At 39.7% G+C, this 17,670-nt stretch overlaps 1 protein-coding gene across 5 annotated transcripts in view; it reads left to right on the forward strand.

Moving 5' to 3' along the window:
• ptprt (protein tyrosine phosphatase receptor type T) overlaps positions 1-17,670 on the forward strand; it is an 85,855-nt gene that overhangs the window by 22,921 nt on the left and 45,264 nt on the right. For 3 of the 5 annotated variants that reach the window (XM_077725968.1, XM_077725966.1, XM_077725967.1), the window contains exons 9-16: positions 2,651-2,766; positions 3,281-3,461; positions 4,589-4,692; positions 10,314-10,515; positions 11,108-11,210; positions 12,374-12,641; positions 13,748-13,784; positions 15,314-15,370. In XM_077725968.1, coding sequence (XP_077582094.1) covers positions 2,651-2,766; positions 3,281-3,461; positions 4,589-4,692; positions 10,314-10,515; positions 11,108-11,210; positions 12,374-12,641; positions 13,748-13,784; positions 15,314-15,370 — 1,068 coding nt within the window. The remainder of the gene's footprint in view (positions 1-2,650; positions 2,767-3,280; positions 3,462-4,588; positions 4,693-10,313; positions 10,516-11,107; positions 11,211-12,373; positions 12,642-13,747; positions 13,785-15,313; positions 15,371-17,670) is intronic. The other 2 variants (XM_077725969.1, XM_077725970.1) reach the window with 1 other exon arrangement.

The raw sequence follows: 17,670 nt of genomic DNA on the forward strand, positions 1-17,670 counted from the left end.
ATCGGTAAAGTGCGAAAGGGAGGGCAAAAAAAAAAAAAAAGCAAGCTCTCGCCCAAAGGCGGAGTCTAATTGGCTGACAAAGGAAGAGTGACGGGCGGCGACCCCTCTCGAACTTTCGATCCGCCTCGTTAGTCTCCGGTCCTGCGGCCAATTAGAAGCTGCGGCTAGGAAAGGGGGAAACTAGACGGCCTCTCCTTTCCCGTTAAACGGAAAAAGGTGAACCCGCTTTCGTGTCAAAATCTTCCTACTTTGTCCAAAACCTCTCAAATAATAGCATTTACTCAAAAAAGTTTGATTTATAGTCCGGAGAATACATTGTTTTGAACTTTTTCTTTTCAGTGGGAATATTTTGATATAAAAACCATGGGTGTAACACAAATGATGCAAGAACCGCCAAATAGCGAAATCTGCTAATCCCACCCGGCCTTAGAAGTACTGTGGAAACCATTTTGATATGATAAGGGGCGCTACTTTTTATAGCGTGTTCAATTGACCTGGTAAATGTCACATTTTGGGCTTTGTGGCCATCACTTGATACATTTCTCATGACAACAAGATCAATGTAGCCTTTGGGCAAGTGTACATTTCACGCTAGGACACGAAACGTCCTCACGGAAAGACATAAGAGACGTACGAGTGCAAATCCAGGCAGTCTTTAAGTTTGAACGTGAGATCCAAGCGGCTCGTGAGGCATTTTGTGGCAACTTCCACCTAATCTTCCTAATAATCCCGTCAGCGGCTTTCCCAAAGCCGACCTTCCAAATCCTCCGTGCACCTCAAAGGGCTTTTTTTTTTCTTCTTTTTACATTTTTTTTTTAAACTAAGGTTTGACGTGTGTCGACGCAAAGCTACTCAAGTTTCGACGGGAGGCTGTTTATTTTTAAGACATTTTTCTCTGACTTCACTAAGTCAGAAAATGAGCCAGGCAAAAGTGTTATTTTTGATTTTTTTGTTCATTTTTTGATGGTTGACATGATTTTTTTGCAGTTTTTCAAAATTGTATTTCATGTTTTTCACTAAATGTCACTGTGTCAGGAGGATTGGACGCCAAATGATTGGACAGAGAGAACTACCGTAATTTGTCGCTTAAAAAAATCCCAAGTGAATTGAGGGTACGGCTTATATGTGCACGAATTTGACGCAAAACACCGTAATGCAAGACTTATGGTAACTTATTTCAAAAAATATAAAAGGTAATGTTTGTTAAATTGGGTAAAATTAAAGATAAAATCCTCACATAAATCAGGAATGCGAATGATTAATCATTTCCATTAATTTGTATTATTAAATCTATACAATGTTTGCTTATGCCTGTTTTTAACATTGAAGTATTATGTATACATGCATATCATCTTAATTAACAGTAAATGAGTAATATTGATGAAATCCAGTATATCAGTAATAATACTCAGAATTGGAATTATTTTTGATTAAAACTATATTTTATTTGCCATCCCATAGACGACACCAATCATCCAATCCAACTGAATTCGAATTGGTAGTTCAGAAAATACTCACTGTTGATCCCTACTTCTTTGGGGATTTTTTTGGGGGGCTAATCCCACACAATCTGATTATTTGTCTCCGTACCCCGTCGCTGCCAAATGTCTGTCTTTGGCATTTTGACCCCCGGGGAGCCAGAGCAAACCAGACGGGATAGCCAAGCCGACCCCAAAAAAGATCTCCAGATTCAGGCGATGGTCCTCCTTTAATCTGATATCCCCCCCCCCCCCCCCCCCCCCCCCCATATCGGGAACGCAATCCCCCTCAATTGCGTCTAATCTCACTTCTCATCCAGCTAATCTGATCCTGTCTTCCTACAAACATGCCTCAATTTGGGATTTGGGGCAAAAAAATCCAATAACTCCAACTATATAAAGCCTACTTTGTTGTCTTTTTGGGGATACAAAAAAAATCTGTCTAATTGGGACCCCTAAAGTCCTCCTAAAACCAAAATCAATTCCTGTTTCTCGTCGAAAATAAAATTGGAAACGAGAATACTCAAGTGGAATAAAAAATAATGATTAACAAAATAAGAGAACATTTACTTTGTTTTCTTTTATTTTTCCAATAAGATCCTACTCTTTTAATTAAACCCATTAAAAAAAAATCTGGGAATATTTTATTTAGTTTTTTAATGAATTCCACAAAATTAAAAAGAATACACATACATCTTACCTTTATTTTGAATTCAATCATAAATATAAAATTATAGATAAAAAAGGGGAATATTTATTGTTTCCCTCCTTTTTATGTAAAAAAAAAAATCTCAAATAAATTTAAAAAACCCACCTTAATTTTAATTTGCGATCCAATCAATCTTGGATTTGTTAAAAAAAAATTACAGCTCTTTATGAAAAAATGTGGACAACCCCCATACCTACAAGTCCATACATGGCGGCGTCCATTAAATCAGATGTCCATCTCCATAGTCAATATATTCTCCTTAATAATGTTCAATCTCGTTATTTTAACTGAGCGATCTTATGACGCTTGTCGACTAATTGCCCGAGGCTAACGAGCCGGGGTCGCGTTCGCCGTCGTCGAGCGCTAATTAGCGGAGCTCCGGAGTCGGGGAGGGGCGGCGACCTCATCCCCTGATGGTGACTTACGGTACAAATTATGGATTTTTTTTTTTAATTCCCCCCAGATCCTGTCCACAGTCCGCAAAACGTCAACGTGGTGGATGTACGGGCGCGCCTTTTGACCATCCAATGGGAAACCTTTGGTTACACCGTCACGCGCTGCCACAGCTACAATCTGACGGTATGTACACAATATAGTGCACAAATAACAACAACAAACAGGCAAATAAATAATCAATAAATAAGATGAATAAATAAGTAGTCCAATTGAGATCAGTAGATTGTTTTGTCTCAAGTCCAGGATGAGTTCTTTGGTTTTGGGGATCTAGTTTTTGAGTCTATGGACTCAACAACAAACAAACACATAGATAATCAATATATAGCAATGATATATAAATAATGACGAAATAGGAATGGATAAATAAGTAGTCAACATAATAAATAAGTAGTATAAGTTGTAGTAATAAGTCTTGATTAGGTCCTAGGTGTAAGCTTGAGACATTTCTTGGGAAAAACTGTCCTTGAGTCTGTTTGTCTTGGCTGTTATGGCTCTTTAGCGCCTACCCAAGGGCAGTAGGTTGAAATGGTGGTAGCCGTAATGCGTATTATTGTCTTTTCTAATCCTTTCTTCCCTTAGTAGATGCTGGACTGGGTTGGTAGGGGACAGTTGATGATGTTATGCTACCCCCCCTCAGGTGCAGTACCGCTACGTCTTCAACCAGCGGGAGTTTGTAGCGGAGGAGCTGATCCGGACGTCTTCTCGCTACACGTTGCGGGATTTGCGTCCGTCGGTTACCGTCAGGCTCCGCCTAGTGCTGGCCAACGCCGAGGGTAGCAAGGAGAGCGAGGAGATCGTCAAGCGCACCGATGAGGACGGTAAGAAAAAAACTTTAAAATGACATTTTTGTTTTGTTCACTTCCTTAAAAAACAACAAAAAATTAGGAACCTACGTATTTCATTTTTGGACTACTAGAGCGTTTTTAATTGGGGGAAAAACGGAGTCGACTGACCAAATGATACATTCATTCAATTAAGGGGCGTGTAGGGGGTGCTGGAGCCAATCCCAGGTAACCAGGGGCATGAGAATGGGTCGCTAGCCAATCGCAGGGCACAATGAGATGAACAATGCTTCTAAATTGCCTATCGGAGCTCAACGTATACCACAATTGAACCTCCAACGAGAGAAATCGTCTTTGGCGGCGAGTAAACGGCCGACTGGAACAGACGCAAAGCCGCGGCGCGAAAAAGGCAAAAAAATACAAGCGACGGATTGCCGAGCTGAAACTTAATCAAGCGGAGGTCAGCGCGCTCGGCCAAAGGCGCCCGCGTTGAATGATAAGCTGCCGACGGGAAGGGACATCATCTAATTGCCTTTCTTTCCGAGAGAGTCGTTTGCGTGGCTCGCCACACATTTTAATTACGGCGCCGGCCTATTTGTTAGCTTACGTTCCCTTTGTGGGGAAATTGCTTTGCCTGTTTCCTGTTGGACACTTGTTACTATTCGTTTGGGGCTGTTTTATGCTCACTTGAGGGCATTTCTGGGTCACTTGTTGTTGATTTAGGCTCACTTCATGTTGGTTATCACTTCATTTTAGGGCACTTGCTGTTGATTGATGGTGACGGTTGTATTACTTCATTATGGCCACTTGTGTGGGACACTATTGGTTTTTGGGGGATTTTTTTTGCATAGAAATATTTATAAATTGGGTAAAAAAAATACATGTTATTTAGTTTTAAGTCACACAAATTTGAGGGGAAATCATCTTGAGACAACGCAAATTTTTCCAGGTTGAAAAATAATACTGCGTTTTAGCCAATGCTTAAAAATCATGGGAAAAAAACTGCAGTTTACCACATTGAAAACGTACAATGAGATTTAAAGTGTCACCATAAAGTGCACACATTAATAAGTAGTCATAACAAGATTTAAGGAATTTTAGAAGACTAAAAGTATGTAAAGTGAACATTTTTTTGAGTTGTGTTCTTTTTTTTGTGGCTGTAGTGCCCGGCTCGGTCCAGTCCATTCAGAACACCACATACGACGACAAGATTTTCTTGCAGTGGAAGGCCCCCAACGAGACCAATGGCGTCATCACTCAATACGAGGTCAGTCCTAAAGTCCCAAAATTCATAGAAAACATACAAAGAGGAGTTATTGTTTTTTAACAAAATAGGGTCACCTTCAATCCATTGACATTGTTTTGTCTCAAAAGTAATCAATTTAATCAATACTATTTGATATCAAGGTTTTTTTGGGGTGACAAATTTGGACAAGTTCTCAGTCAATCTTGATCTTTTTATACTAACATTTTGGTGCAGATGACAACTTTTTGGGGGGAAAATGGAAAATTTTCATCGTCAAATGATGACCATCACAATTATAATTGATCGTTTTGATGTTGTTTACTTTGGAGAAAGGTTCAACTTAATTTGCATATTTCTTAAATGTTTTATCTTTAAAAATATATAAATATATTGTCCATAATTTAGCTCTGTTTGCCCCTCTATTTTTTTGGTGGTAGTCTTAAGTTTAACAAGACAAAGTTTGGACTTTGTCCCTTTTCAGAATTCGTCTTTTGGTCGGAACAACCCAACTTTTTAATACCATAAAACATTTTTTTCCTGCAATTTTTCAGCCCCACAAGAAAATTCCCCAAATTCGATCCAAAAGCATCCATTTTTCTTCCTACCTTCTTCTTCTGCACGAAAAGCACACTTTTTACCGGCGGTAGGGCGCCGTCTTTAATCCCGTAATTAGCCGCAATTATCCTTCGAAGTGAGGCGTGGGATTTGCGTGGTGGTGGTGCCGCCGTCGCCGCCATCGCCGCCGTCCACCTGCGCCGCCGTGCCCCCCCCCTCGCCTGATGGGCCATTGTGTCCGAGGTGGAGCGGTCCTCCAAAGCCACATTGGGTTAAAAGGAGAGATAACAGAAGCCTTTAGATGTGGCAGATGAGGACCGCCATCCCACAATAGGAGTAATTATAGTCATTATCTCTAATGGGGCGCATTGTGCCAGGCCTGTGATATGTTTAGTAGATGATGACGCCTTTAGTAGATGGTGCATTAATCAAAGCCTAGAGGGGGCCGGGAGGCCGGGGGGTTCTTTTCAAGATGCTAGCTCGGATGGAAAGGAAACCTGGACCTCCACCAGTGGCCTATCAATTAATATTTACATCATATTTTTGGATTATCAGTAGTTACAGAGTGTATCACAACCTCCAGAGAGGGTAAGAAAAAAACAGCAGTCTGGTGGAGAAGTGGTTAGCATGTCTGCCTCGCAGTTTTGGGCTTGTGGGTTCGATCCCAAGTATGTCTTTTCTATGTGGGGTTTTCATGTTCTCCCCGGGCTTGGGTGGAGTTTCACAGGGTACTCCGCTTTCCTCCCGCATCCCAAAAACATGCATGCTAGGCTAATTCAATGCTAAATTGCCACGAGGTATGATTGGTTGCCCTTTGTCTGCTTGTGTCCTGTGATTGGCCGGCCACCAATTCCAGGTGTTCCCCCTGTTATAATAAGTAGAAGATTGTGGTACCCAAATATGATGCTAAGACAAGTCCAAAACTGAATGAGGTCTTGTTTTGAAGGTGTACTAAGCTCCGCCCTTCCCTGTTGTTTTGCCCATGCCGCATCGTTGCATTGTCAACCGAGCACTAAATTTAGCCATGTGTTCGAGTCCTTGAGCCGCTGACCCCGTTTAGTCTGTCACGGCGTCCATTTTGGGGCGACAACGAGCTATCGTTTACACCCGTGTGGACTCTTTGCGCCGTCCGTATTGGTCACAGAAGCCGTCCCCGCGGAACCGCTGCCGAGGTAAAAGGGTTCCGGTTTCCGCACTGCTGCAATCGTCAGGAAGAAGAAGAAGGGAAGGGGAGAAGAAAAAAAAGCGCATTAAGCAGTTCGTGTCTCCGGAGGGAGGGGGCGCCGATGGATCTTGACAGAAGAGAAGTGCTCGGTCAGGTGGCACAAAAAGCGTGTCTTTATTGAGACTTTTTTGGGGGTCTCATTATAATAAACATCCCGACCAAATTTGAGACTTTTTTGTGGGTCTACCCATGACAAATCTGCTTACCAAATTTCCTTATGTCAAGTCAAACTGTCTTTACAAAAAAGACAGTCAAAAGGGCTCACTTGCTTCTAAATGATGCCTAAAAAATCTGCTTTTCAACCAAAATGGCAGACATATTCCTCATGGCCTCTTTAGACTTTTTTGTGGGTCTCACCACCACAGACTTTTCTACCAAATTTCCCATCCCCAAGTCATTTCCATCTGTCTTTAGGGCTGAATTTTCCAAGAATCTGACAAAAACAAGATGGCTAAATTAGCGTTCAATTCAATTACCAGGCAGCCATTTTTTTCAGAGGCGTAACCGTCCTCCTTATGATCCAGCGCTTGATTCAAGTGGCAAACAAAAGCCGGCGCCCTCGTTTTGTCGCAAGAAAATGTCACCGACGGGTAGACGAGGAAAACAAAGCCTCACACGGCTCCCCAGAAAATGGAATTGTTCGCCGGAGCGGCACTTTGGACGGCCCTCTGGGCCTCCGGAGACCGCATCCAAGAGTCCTTGAGCAAGACACTTTAACGGCCCCGCTGAAGACTTTGGCAGCGGCGCGGGAACGCGCTCCGACTGCTCTTTAGGTACCATTAAGGGAGCGCCGCCGCCGCCGTTCTCGCGCATCCATCTCCATTTGGACGCACGCAATTATACGCTACGCGCTCGTTCGACAGCGCCGCAGCTACTTCACCGCTTCCCAATCATTCCGGGCCATCGGATAAATAGCCGCGCCGCCGTAAATGGCGCCGGAGTTTTTTCGGCAAATGTCAGTAAAGCGGCAGGTGAATGGCGAATATTTGTCGGTTCAAGCCCGCAGATGTTACGTCCAATCGCTTCTCTGCAATGATTTTGTCATTAGTGGATGTCAAAGTGCTAATTTTGCTCTTTTGATGACGTTTTAAGCTAAAAAAAAAAGCTGATTTTTGGTCAACATGGCAACATGTTTGTGGAAACTGAAAAAATAAAGCCAAATTATGACACCTTGCATGAAGCCTGTTCATTTGAGGTATGACTTCATATTATTTGACACTTTTATTTTGAAGGTTTGCTGATACTATTACATCCCCACCCAAAAATATTTTTGGTTCAATACGGCAACATGTTTGTGTATTCTGAAAAAATATTGACAAATCAAGATACCTTGCGTGAAGCCTGTTGATTTGAGGTATTACTTCATATCATTTGACATGTTTTCATTTTGAAATTGATTTTTCATGCAAAAAAAGATTTTTTTATTCAATATGCTAACATATTTGTGTATCCTGATGAAATAATTACACGTGTCCCGATCATATGAGGTATTACTTTATGTAATTTGACACTTTTTTGGGGAAAATTCAGGACCATTTCATTAAAAAAAGCCATATTTTTGTTCAACAGTGAACATGTAAGTACATTCTAAAAAAAACAACAACAACAAATCTGGAGATTTTTCTCCAGCGGGTTTGATAAGTGGAGGCCTCCCAATCAGGATTTTCAACTCCCACAACAACTTGAGTCCTGATTGGACTTGATTTCAGGTCACGTTCCCCCGGCGACCGCTCGGCGCTCAATCCGCCGCAAAATAATCCTCCGTGGGGCCAGGTGACATTTTCAAAAGTCATCGGCCGGCTGCCAACGGAGACTTTCTATTTTGCCACTTAAAAACAATGCGCTTTCATGGATTTTCTTGGCATTTAACTCCCGTGTGGCCAAATAAGACCACACCTCCCGGGACAAAACATTTTGATGGTAAAAAGACATTTTTATTTTTTGCTTGGAATATCACCCATTTCAAAAAAGCTGGACCAAATGTTGTGATGATAAATGGCCTTAATGAAAGGTTTTTTGATTGGTCTTTAGTTTTTGGGAATTCTTTACATGTCGTGTTGAACAAAAATCTACTTCAAATATCACCATAATTTGAATATGAAATTGTACCAAATTATTTATACACCTCAATGAGACAGTTTTGATAAAAGTTGTGGTTTTCAACCAAAAAATGTTTTTATTTTATTTATTTTTGGTTGAAAGTCCCTACTGTTTGGCAAACTGCAATGAGTAATACCTCAAATGAACAGGTTTAATCCCAGGTCTTTAAATTTGCTATAAATAATATCTCAAAATCCATGTTGCCAAAAATTTGAACATTAACATGCTGTTTTTGTAGATAATGTCACCAAATTTTTTGAACGGATTTCAACTAAACTACATTGATTAGTACATAATACAAATCCTTTTCATTTGCCCCCTCTTTTCCCACTTATTGGACAAATATGTTTTTTACATCAACCGTGACCAAATCATCCAAAAAAAAAAAATGATGCTAAACTACATGGAGTAATACCTCAAATGAACGGGCATGACGAAAGGTCTCTGGATTTATCATTCACCCCCCAAAATACCCATGCGTGTTCCCATATTGAACAAAAACGTTGTTTTTTTTTTTTAAACGTGATCATTCTTTGCCAGCTTTGGCAGTTCAAAGGGATTAACTTGACGGCATGAAATGCGGCGTGAATGAGTCCAAATATTCAAGAAATAATCCGATATGGAGTCTTGTCAAAACGCTTGCTACGTTGTTTTTCTTTTCTTGTTTTTTTTTTTTTTTCCCCGATGCGCCTACGCCTGTCCTTGATTCCTTCGGTCCTTTTTCCACCGACGCTTTCGTTGAGTTCATCCAGGGGAAATAATGAAGTATTGACATTTATGAAAAGGCGCCGGACGTCTTTTTAATAAGCTGTCAGAGGCGCCGTACTTTCCTCTGATCTACCGTCCGTCATTATGGCGCCTAATGACCGCGCCGGCTCGGACCCTTCGCCATTCCCAAAGCTCGGCGCCCCCCGCGAACGTCCTTTACGAGTCGCCGCCAAGCGTATTTCATTTGGCTTTTTTTTTTCGCTTTTTCATCTTCAAGCCGTTTACGATGGTCGCTGTTTGTTTTTATTAGCGAAACACGGCCCGCGTTTTGTTCTCGCCGTTGTTGGCCGCGAGGCAATTGATGGCTTTTGTTCGGGAGGCGGCGAGGGGCGCGACGTGGGTTCGGGCGCTCGTCATCTATTGCCGATAAAGCTTGATTAGGAATTAAAACAAGGGTATCAAACTCGGGTTGCTTCGTGGGTTGCATTAATGTCAACGCCATTTCATGTGGGCTGGACCATTTTAGATGTAATATTTAGATTTTCAAAAATTTGATTAAAAGCCCCAAATAGTCAGTTTTTATAGATCTACAGCAATGTTTATTTTTGCTTTTTTTTTCTTTGCAATGGAAAATTAATTTTAATCATATTTCATTTCAAATGGAAACAATTTTTTTTTATTATGTTCAATATTAAAGTGGAAAACGGAAAATATCTATTCAATTTTAGATTTTACAAATTGCTTTTTGAAGTAAAAACACAAAAGAAATAAAATTGATTAAAAAATGACAAATATTGATTTAAAAGGGGGAAAATCAGGAAATATAATATACATCTATCATCATTTGAGTTTGATCCTAAAATATAAACTCATAATTTACTTTCTCGGGCCGCACAAAATGATGCGGCGGGCCACATTTGTCCCCCGGGCCGCTACTTTGACACCTGTGAATTAGAATGTAAAGCAAGTCAAACTGTGAGAGATTTCCCCATTGTTTTTATTATAATGCACATCTTCCCTGGCTAAAAATTGTCCTTTGCCGTTGTGTCCGCAGATATCCTACAAGGGCTTGAGTTCTCTGGACCCCAGTGCCGACCTGAGCACCCAATGGGGGAAGGTGAGCAAGCCCACCAATGAGACTCACCACCTCTTTGTGGCCCTCCACCCGGGAACCACCTATCTCTTCACCCTCAAAGCCTCTACCGGAAAGGGGGCCGGACCCTCCGTCACTACCCGCGTCACCACCGAGATAGCGGGTAAGCCCATTCAAAGTTGGGGGTGGGTTCAATAAATAAAATGGAATATTCCTCTAAAACAATAATAATAATATTTATATATAGTATTTAATAAATGAATTAAAAGGCCTGAATATTCAGTTTTTTATAGATCTGAAACAATGTTTATTTGAGCTTTTTTATATATATATATATATATATATATATATATATATATATATATATATATATATATATATATATATATATATATATATATATATATATATATATATATATATATATATATATATATATATATATATATATATATATATATATATATATAGATATATATATAGATTTTACAAAATGATTTTTGAACTAAAAACACAGAAAAATGTATTAAAAAATGACAATTATTGATTTAAAAGGGGGAAAATCAGGAAATGTAATATACATCTATACTCTTCATTTGAATTTGATCCTAAAACAGAAAGTAGGCACTCAAGATTGACTTTCCCGGACCACACAAAATGAAGCGGCGGGCCACATTTGGCCCCCGGGCCACCACTTTGACACATGTGCTCTAAAAAAATATCAATTTTTTCAAAATCTTTTTCTGTGTTTACAGCTCCCAGCATGCCCGAGTACGATTCGGAGACGCCTCTCAACGAGACTGAGTCCACCATCACCGTCCTGCTGAAGCCCGCCAAGTCCAGGGGAGCTCCCATCAGGTCATTTACCGTCATTTTCCTACTAGAAATGACACTTATTTTCTGATCCAATTATACCCATAGTGCCAATTTTCATTTCTTTCCTCTCTTGTTCGTCATATTGTCGTTTTTTTAAAGACTACTGTTGTCCAAAAATAGGTGACATGAATAGATGACTATTTTGGTCTGGTTTTGGTCCCGGTTTGGTTTTTAATCAACTAAAAACTGCGCCCAAATATAAGCGGCCTTAAAAAACGAATGAAAAAATTGTCATTATTTAAAAAAAAAATACAAATCAAATGGAATTTCAAAAACTCAAATAGGATTTATTGTATGTCCTAATGCACAGTTTTACTTTAAGTATAATACATAATACATGTGTACATATATTTGTTTAAAAAATAATAACGGCTTTTATCTTTTATATGTAAAAAAACTGTGAATTTCTTTTTTTTTACATATAAAACAGATTCTAAGTGAAGATAGAATGATTTCCCATTTGAAAAGCAGTATTAAAGAAGAATAGATATTTAGCCACTTGGCCGTAAATTAAAAGAAGTACGATTCATTTTTTGGGGGGTTTTTAGTTTTAGTTTCTGTTTTCCCTTGTGTGCGCCCCCCCAACGCGGCGAGTGATTTTCAACTTTTCCCCGCACCGATTTTTATTGCTAATTTGACTGAATCCCTTCTGGCGGCGCTTCTTCATTTACCCCAAGCACAAATTAGTCTTTACTCGGCGCTCGCTCTCTATTTACTCCTCTCCCAGAGATTTGATTTAATTTTGCCAGCTTTGAGACAAAGACGCTCCCTCGCCGCCGACCCGCCTTGAAAAAAAACGGGGCGAAATAGACAAAAGGCCGACTCGTCTCTGCCTCGACGGCGGCGGCGGCCATTTAGCCTTAATGTAAGCGGCACGGCACGATTGCAGATAATTGCGGGCCGGCTTAATTGCGAAGGGAGGCCTCTTAAGAGCCCTCCACCAATCCGGAAGCAGCCAATCCGTCCTCGCCGTACGTTTCGCAATCAAAAAATATATAAAAAAAAGAACAGCGGGCATTAACTCGTAGGGCGAATAGACCAAACAGAAAAGAAACCACTTGCCATTGCCGCCATTTTGGGGTCATGGAATGTGCTCAGTTGCCCCAAATTGACTTGAAATTGATGTTTCTGAATCCTCAATTCAGTTCTTATCAGCTGGTGGTGAAGGAGGAACGCAAGTCCAAGTCCCGTCGAGCCGCCCCCGAGTGCTTTGCGGCGCCCTTCAGCTTTCGGAACGCCTCCGGCGCCAACTCGGCCTATTACATGGCGGCCGAGCTCCCGCCCGCCAACCTGCCCGCCGCCCAGCCTTTCACGGTGGGCGACAACAGGAGCTACGGAGGATTCTCCAACCCGCCGCTCTCCCCTTCCAAGAGCTACAGCATCTACTTCCAGGCGCTCAGCAGAGCCAATGGGGTGAGTTCTTACTGGAATCGACTTTGCGCCATCGCCCAGTCAAGGTGTTGCTTGCCCGACTTCTTGGGCAAGGTTTGGACTTTTTTGTGGACGCCAAATTAGTTTTTCTGTATCACCATATCATGAGATTAGGTAACTTTATTCATCCCGTATTCTGGAAATGTAATTGTCATTGTAGCAAAAGGGTGAGAATAAAGACACAGAAAAATACATTTTAATTATTATAAATAATTAGGTCATAAGTTAATAAGAAAAAATATTTAAATAAATAAATATGGTAATAAATTAATATATATATATAAATACATAAAAAATAATATATAAATAAATATGTGACTGTATAAATAAATATATATAGAAATAAATACATATAAATATATATCAATAAATATATAAATATATATTAATAATAATATAGAAACCAATTAATCTACATAAATAAATATAGAAAGAAAGAAATATACATAAAAAATATATAATCAAATAAATAAATATATAAATATAGAAATAAATAAATATATAAATATAGAAATAAATATATATAAAAATATAGAAATAAAAAAATATAAATATAGAAATAAATATAGAAATAAATAAATATATATAAATGAATATATATAAATAAATATAGAAACAAATAAATATAGAAATATGCATGTTGTGAAAATTTAAAAAAAACAACTAAATAAATGAAATACAAATATATATTTTTTTCTAAATGTAAAAACAAAATATCTTAGGTATTGTAAAGCAAAGACGGTGGTTGGCACCAACAATTGGAATAAAAGCCAGCTCCCGACTTGAAATGAGGAACGCAAGTAAGAAGTAGAAGCAGGTGTTTTGCCAGTTTGCAACAATCCATCACCCTCGGCTTCTCATTTCGCATCGCACTCTTTCTTTTGCCGTTTTATTGGCGAGCAGCTGCCGTCGTCAATGGAAGAAAGAAAGACGCTTGCTTACCTCACCTGCAATCACTTTTTTAAATTTTTTTATTTTTTTTTTCCACTCCCACACTTTGGCAGCTTTTTGCACATTAACGATACATACAGTAAACATCATTTTAAACCTGTGATTTACAATGTTGTCTTTTTTTTTTTGGATTGCAGGAAACCAAAATCAACTGCGTACATCTGGCAAACAAAGGTAAGAAAGAACACCTTATCACATGTTATTTGTTTATTCTCGTCGTTGAAAAGCAAAATTATATTAAAAAAACACCTGCTAGTAGCTAGCATAGCATGTGCATTTTGGTTCAAAAGTATTTGGACCCCAGACAAACATCAAATTTGTCCTGTTATTTAAAGTGCCAGATTTTGTAGCCAGTTAAAGCTGATTTTGTGTTCAGAAATTAGGCAAAAATAAGTCTTGTGGCTGTCCAAATACTTTTGGCCCCGAGTGCTCAATAGAACACACACGTAGGACATTGGCCTTCATCAACATTCATGTGATCCCGCATGATTTCATGACACGGCATTGTTTTTTCCTTCCTTCCTTCCTCTCCCACCCGCCAATCACGTCAAGTCTTGCCGTTTATCGTGGCTGAATTTTGATTGTTTTTTTCCAAGTGTGGGCTGCCGTCGTCGATGTGCGTGCGTGCGGGCTAACTTTGTGGCCGGCTGTGCGACGTGACGTTTTTATGCAAATGGAGAGAAAAAAAACAAATCATGCATAACCAAAGCGTTTTAAAAGCAGCATGGCTTTTTTTCCCCCTCGATAAATGTGCCTGTCACATTTCACAAAGTTAACAGTTGTATTAAATTGGCTAAAGTGGCTTTGGGGGCTGATTTTTGCAGAAGAGTACATTTTTTTTTGCAGATTTTCACTGTGTTGGGGGCGTGGCTTCATTTTTGTAGCTTCATTATTTCATGATTTTAGGTCAAATTGGCATTGGGTGCAAACTTTTCCAAAACAATTCCAAAGGGCTAGCATGCTAAATAAAAATTAGCTTGGAAATTTGACAAAATGGGAGGCTTCCCGTGTTTTTGATGACTTTTTTGTGGCACTAAATTTCACAAAGCTACATAGAACTAGCTTTAAGAGCTGAATTTTCATAAACAATGCTTAAAAATGCCATGGCCGTTTTTCAATTTAAATCAAAACTGCAGATATTCATTGTTTTACGGGTGCTAATTAATGATTAGCATACCTTTCATATTTCAATGGCAATTCTTTAAGGGCTGACTTATTACATACAATTTGCCCAAAAAATGTTGCTTTCTGACCAAAACGGCAGCCATTTTGCTACATATTGGCGAGTATTGGCCGAATTCCACCATCCAACAGGCTTAGTTTCCTAAAATAACAACAAATATCTCCAATTCGTATCTACCTCTGTGATGCGTTCACTGCCCTCACGTTAGCCACAAAGTCTATCCAACCTCCTCTCCCCTGTCTGTGTTTTCCACCCCCAACATTTGATTTTCCCAGCCTGGCGTGAACCCCCCACCCCGAACATTTTCCATCTTTCACTTCCTGCTTTTCTCGCGTGTTGCTTGATCTCAATGTGGTCAAATGCGCCTTTTTTTCTTAGATGATTTTCTTCTTCTTCTTTCCTTTTTTTTCTGTTGTGTGCTCGTTTGTTTGTGTTTTTTCTTTCTCTCTCTCCTCCCCCCTCCCCCTTCCTCTAATGCTCACCGCCGGCGGTGGGACGCGCGGCCCCCGGCGCTCCTTAGTGGTGATAGGTAGGGGACAAATAACCACGCCGTACATTCTAGTCATCCCAAGCGAAGGTGATTATTGCTTTACAGGCCCACTTTTTTGCTTCCCATGTCATCACACGCTCACCGTGATGTTCGCGGGGGGGGCTGCGTTCAGGCTCACTCACCCCGTCGGCTTTCCTCCTTCCCTCCCCCTCATCGGACCGCCGTCTGCTGCTCGTGCTGCGTTTGTTTGTTCGCTCGTTTGGAGTCGTTTGAGCATTTTCTAGACGTCCAATCCGTTTTTTTACCTAGGAAATTCCAATTTTGTGTTGGGGTTCAGCTGTTGTTTTCATTCAATTTCATTGGATTCGTTCAAATGAACTGACTCTTTTTTTCTATTGACTCATTTTTTTAAAGTTGTAAAATGATAGTTAATCCTGAGAGATAATACATTTGAATAATATAGCTATTTCTGACCTCTGTGACCTTTGTCAAAATGTAGTTGGCTCCTCCCAGTCACATGACACATTTTCCTCGAGATTAATTCTTGACGTTGTTTTGTTTTTTGACTGTTTTCGCACATGAAAATAGTCACTTGCTCTATAAAGACGCAACACACTTCAACTATTTAATTATTATTATTATTTATTATGACGTACTTAAGCAAGCGTGTTTTGGAAATGCTCAAAAGTCTTCCCGCCGTGTTTGCGTCTGCTTGCATTTTCCATCCGATAATTGTCTTTCATTTGCACCATAACTCCAAAAGCAACATGGATATGATTCTCCTTCATTATGTTACATGATTATTATTGAGATTCCATTTTGATCCGTGACTCCATTTTAACATTTGTCACTCTGGCTAAGTGTGTTTTTTTTTTTTTTTGGCAGATAATGAGACCAAACATTTTTTTCTGCGTCGAGGGTTAAATTTCATTTTTAAAAAGTCACTTACATAATATAAAGTACTGTATTTTGCGGACTATAAGTCGCACTGGAATATAAATAGCATATTTCAGGGGGGGATTTTCCAATTGACCACAAACCATAATAATAACAACATTTTCTGATAAGCATAAAATAGAAAACATAATCCCTGGCACAATCAAAACTATAAAACAGCGACTTATATTGCCAAAAAATACGCTAATGGCTAACGTTTAGCAACGTATCGCTTTCAACGCAACACAACGCGGGGTTTGTATTTGGCGTGCGCATTTTCAGCCCGTTTTTGTAACAAGAACGCTCCCGTAATCCCCCCCGAAAGAACTAAAAAAAAAAACGGTTAGCCCCCCTAGGCCAGTCGATTGATATGAATTCCCTCCGATTCCAAATTGACAAAAAATTTCCGCTGACCCGCGATAAAGCGGTTATGCTGGGCCTGTTGTGGGTGGACAGATCAATAGTTAAGCACTCTGCCAACGCTCACTCCTAATTGGAAGTGACTCGTCCGAGGTGCTCTATGAGAGAAACCTTAGCCGGATTCTCCATAACGGCCGCGGACGGCGTCGCTGACGCAAGCAGGCGCCGCTACTTGCGCGGACCTACGTGACGGAAATTCTATTGATAGCTTACGTTTGGTGGAGAGTTTTTTGACTGGTAGTGGTAAAATTTAATACAAAGAGGGAGAAAGGTAAGAGTTAAAAATTGGCGTGTTGACCCAAAAAACAGCATTTTTTGTGTCTTTGTTTTTGACATTTTTGTTTAATCGCAGTTATCTCTATTTCTCTATTTTTATAATTGGATTGGATAACTTTATTCATCCCGTATTCGGGGAATTTTGTTGTCACAGTAGCAAGAGGCTGAGAATACAGACACAGAAAAAGACATTTTAGACATAAATAGATAAGGAAATAAGTAATATATATATAAAAATAAATACATAAATAGGCATGTTGCTGAAAATATATATATACATAGACATACATATACATATACACAAACATATACATATACATATACATATACATATACATATACATATACATATACATATACATATACATACACATACACATACACATACACATACACATACACATACACATATACATATACACATACATATACATATACACATACATATACACATACATGTACTATATACACACAGATGTACATGCATGCATAATGATATTGAAATCAAATAATATCATTGATATTTTTGACCAAAACGCAGGAGTGAGCCGAACAGAAATATTTACAGCTCGAGCACAATACACGTGGGAGTCTCGGAATGACGTCGTCATGGCTAATCCCTTTAAACGCGCTCACTCGGACGATCATGCTAACGCTAATCCGTACGGGAGCGCCATCCAAACCGCACACGCATTCTTTTTGCCCAACGTTTTCCTAAGGTTCGCCATTTACGCCGGCGTTTTATCAAAACAACT

This window comes from Stigmatopora nigra, chromosome 10, assembly GCF_051989575.1.
Source record: "Stigmatopora nigra isolate UIUO_SnigA chromosome 10, RoL_Snig_1.1, whole genome shotgun sequence".
NCBI lineage: Eukaryota > Metazoa > Chordata > Actinopteri > Syngnathiformes > Syngnathidae > Stigmatopora > Stigmatopora nigra.